Raw genomic sequence first — 2,622 nt, 5'->3', positions numbered from 1 at the left:
AGGCCGCCGTGGCCGCCCACTCCTGCGGCAACAGGACCGGCCGTACCCCGCTCTTTAAGTACCTCTTTAGCAAATTCTCCGTCTTTTTTGTTTGAAAACAACCGTGCCCCGTGCACTGAAGCGAGTCTCGACCACCTGTGCCCCAGCCTGGATTTATCGCACGTAGCTTTGTGCTGAAACCCACCCCGACCCCCGAGCGAGTCAGGAATCGGATTTGTCACCTGGCTTCTGTACAAACCCGAGGCCTCGCGTGTCACCCTGCAGCTCTGCCAGTCCCGTTGGGCAGGGGCACAGCCCCGGCCCCGCCTGGGGGTCTCCGGGCCGGGGTCAGCGGGACGCTCCCCGCGGTGCCGTCAGCCCCGCTCCTGCAGCGCAGGGCCCGGGAGGGGATGGAGATGCTGCTGCTCACCGAGACCGAGCGCAGCCCCGCACTGTTCCCTGTTCCCCGCAGCCCTGGTTCCCCAACACCGGCTGGTGGTCACCATCCCCCTGCCCTCCCTTTTTCTCCGCACCGGCTGGGCAGCAGCACTTGGCTTTACCTTTCTTGTCTGCCTTGGCCTCCTTGGCCGAGTCCATCTCCACGTAGCTCTTCACGTAGTAGGAGCCGGGAAAGGCGGCGCTGGTTTTGCTGGGGGGCGGCTCGGGCAGCTCCTCCCGCAGGTCGGGCAGGGCCGGGGGCTCGGCGCTGAACGCCTCCTGCTTGAAGGTGGCCAGCATGCAGGACGGGGAGGACAGCGACGCCAGCTCCATGGAGCCCAGGCCGCTCTGCTGCTGCTGCTCCAGGTTCAGAATATCCTTCACCGAGAAGGGGGTCGTTGTCACAGGGCTAGGAAACATTGCGGAGGACAGCGGGGCAGCGGCCGCAGCCCAGGGTCATGGAAAAGTAGGTGGGGAGCAGCCAAGGTGGAGCAGTGGTGGAGCGTGGGCTCCCGGAGGGGGCACATAGCATTCCCGAGAGTAGCCTTGACTTGTGCACTGCAGGCAGGTAGGAGCGGACCATAAGGCGAGGGAAGGAGGGACTAGGCAGTTTTTGGGTGACTTTAGCTTTCTATTGGCCAACATTGCGGTGATGGTATGAGAGATGCAAAGTTCCATGTCACCTAATATAGTAATACATCTCAAAAACAGCTCCGCTCTTTTAAAGGGGCGGCACTGCATTTATCCAGCTTTTCAGCGCCGAGTTTGTTCATCCATTTGAAATAAAAAAGAAAAGGAACAGAATGGCCTAATGTGTACAAAGTCACTATCTGACGCTATCTATCATACAGTCAGATTAAATAAACAGGCTGGGAGGAAACCATCAACCAAATACGTGCTGATTTAATTTTTTTTTTTTTTTTAAGCGAGAGAACGGAGGTTTCGTTTTTAGTAATCTGCAATATCCGATGGCAGGAACCAAAAAACGGGAGTTCACTGCTGTGTGAAGCGCGCTCAAGGGGAAATCCGCCCCTAGGGTTTATACAGATATTCTGAAGCAACACCGTGTTTGCAATGTCCAGTTGACAGGAGAGAGACCCTGAGCAGCCCCTGCTTGGCTTTGGAGAGGGAAATGCCGATTGGGTTTTCCTCCCGTTTATTTGTGAAGCTTTCAAACAAAAAGCCAGAACTGTCTGGAGGAAAAAAAAAAATTAAAAATCAACCCAAACAAGCGCGGGTTGAAGGTGTCGCAAAATATACAGGGGTAAGAGAGGAATAAGTCAAGCAAGCGGCCGCGGGGCTGCTGTCCCCACCGGGTCCCCGCAGCTCGGGTTCATGGGGCAGAGGTGGCCGCTCATCCATTTAACTCTCGTGGAGTCGCTAAAATAAACCTTAGCAGCAAAATCAGGTTGAGTAGGGGCGTTTCGGGGCTTTGTGGGTTGGGGGGGGGAGAAAAAAAATTAAAAAAAAAAAAAAATCTTTTTACCGGTCCACGGCCCCGGGCGGTGGGAGCAGAGCAGGGAAACCCTAAAGGGATGCGGTGAGTTTGGGGGTCCCTGGGCTGAGCCCTGCCCCGGGAAACGGCGGGGTCACAGCTGTGCAAATCCTTTCTCCTCCCGCAGGAAGGGACCCTCCGGGGCGGGTGGAAAGGTGAGCACCTGCCCACCCCGAGCTGCCCTCCCCGGGCTGCTTCCTCCGGCACGGACCCGCCGCTGCACCTTGGTCTCCCTTCTGGGCAGTTTAGTTCTGGATGTTTTTGCGGGCGGTGCTGCCCGGAGCCGCAGCATCCCCAGCGCTCGCAGCCCCCCGCTGCAGCCGCCTGCGGCTCTGCTGGGAGCGCTTTGTTGGCGAACCAGCCCCGGCTCTGGCGATGACAGTCGGAGCGATCCCTGTGTACGGAGAGGCCTGAAATATTGGGATTTAATGAGGGGAGGGGTCGGCCAAGCGGCCAGCTCGATCTTCGCGGCTGCGCTTGCTGCAGACTTCCCTGGGAGCCAGCTCGAGGGGATGGATGCTCCTCCGTTAGAAGAGAAAGGGGAAGGTGGAGGCAGCCTCGGGAGAGCGACCTGTGGAGGGACTTTGCAGAGTGTTTGCGGCACCCCTGGCCCTCCGCGGGCTTTCTTAACCTCGTTGCCTCCTTTTTATTGTACGCTTATAGGGATGGGTTAGATACAGGCTAAAATAACAAAGTGATCCCGATCCTCC

General features: G+C 57.8%; 1 protein-coding gene across 1 annotated transcript in view; it reads right to left on the bottom strand.

Annotated features, from left to right (window-relative positions):
- Positions 1–1,015, bottom strand: part of NKX2-5 (NK2 homeobox 5) — a 2,450-nt gene extending 1,435 nt beyond the window's left edge. Inside the window, exon 1 of the mRNA XM_017728205.1 lies at positions 519–1,015. Within this exon, the coding sequence (XP_017583694.1) occupies positions 519–837 (319 nt within the window). The 5' untranslated portion in view covers positions 838–1,015. The remainder of the gene's footprint in view (positions 1–518) is intronic.
- Positions 1,016–2,622: the final 1,607 nt, after the last annotated feature.

This window comes from Corvus brachyrhynchos, unplaced genomic scaffold (assembly GCF_000691975.1).
Source record: "Corvus brachyrhynchos isolate BGI_N302 unplaced genomic scaffold, ASM69197v1 scaffold21, whole genome shotgun sequence".
NCBI lineage: Eukaryota > Metazoa > Chordata > Aves > Passeriformes > Corvidae > Corvus > Corvus brachyrhynchos.
This window is presented reverse-complemented; position numbering and strand designations above follow the sequence as displayed.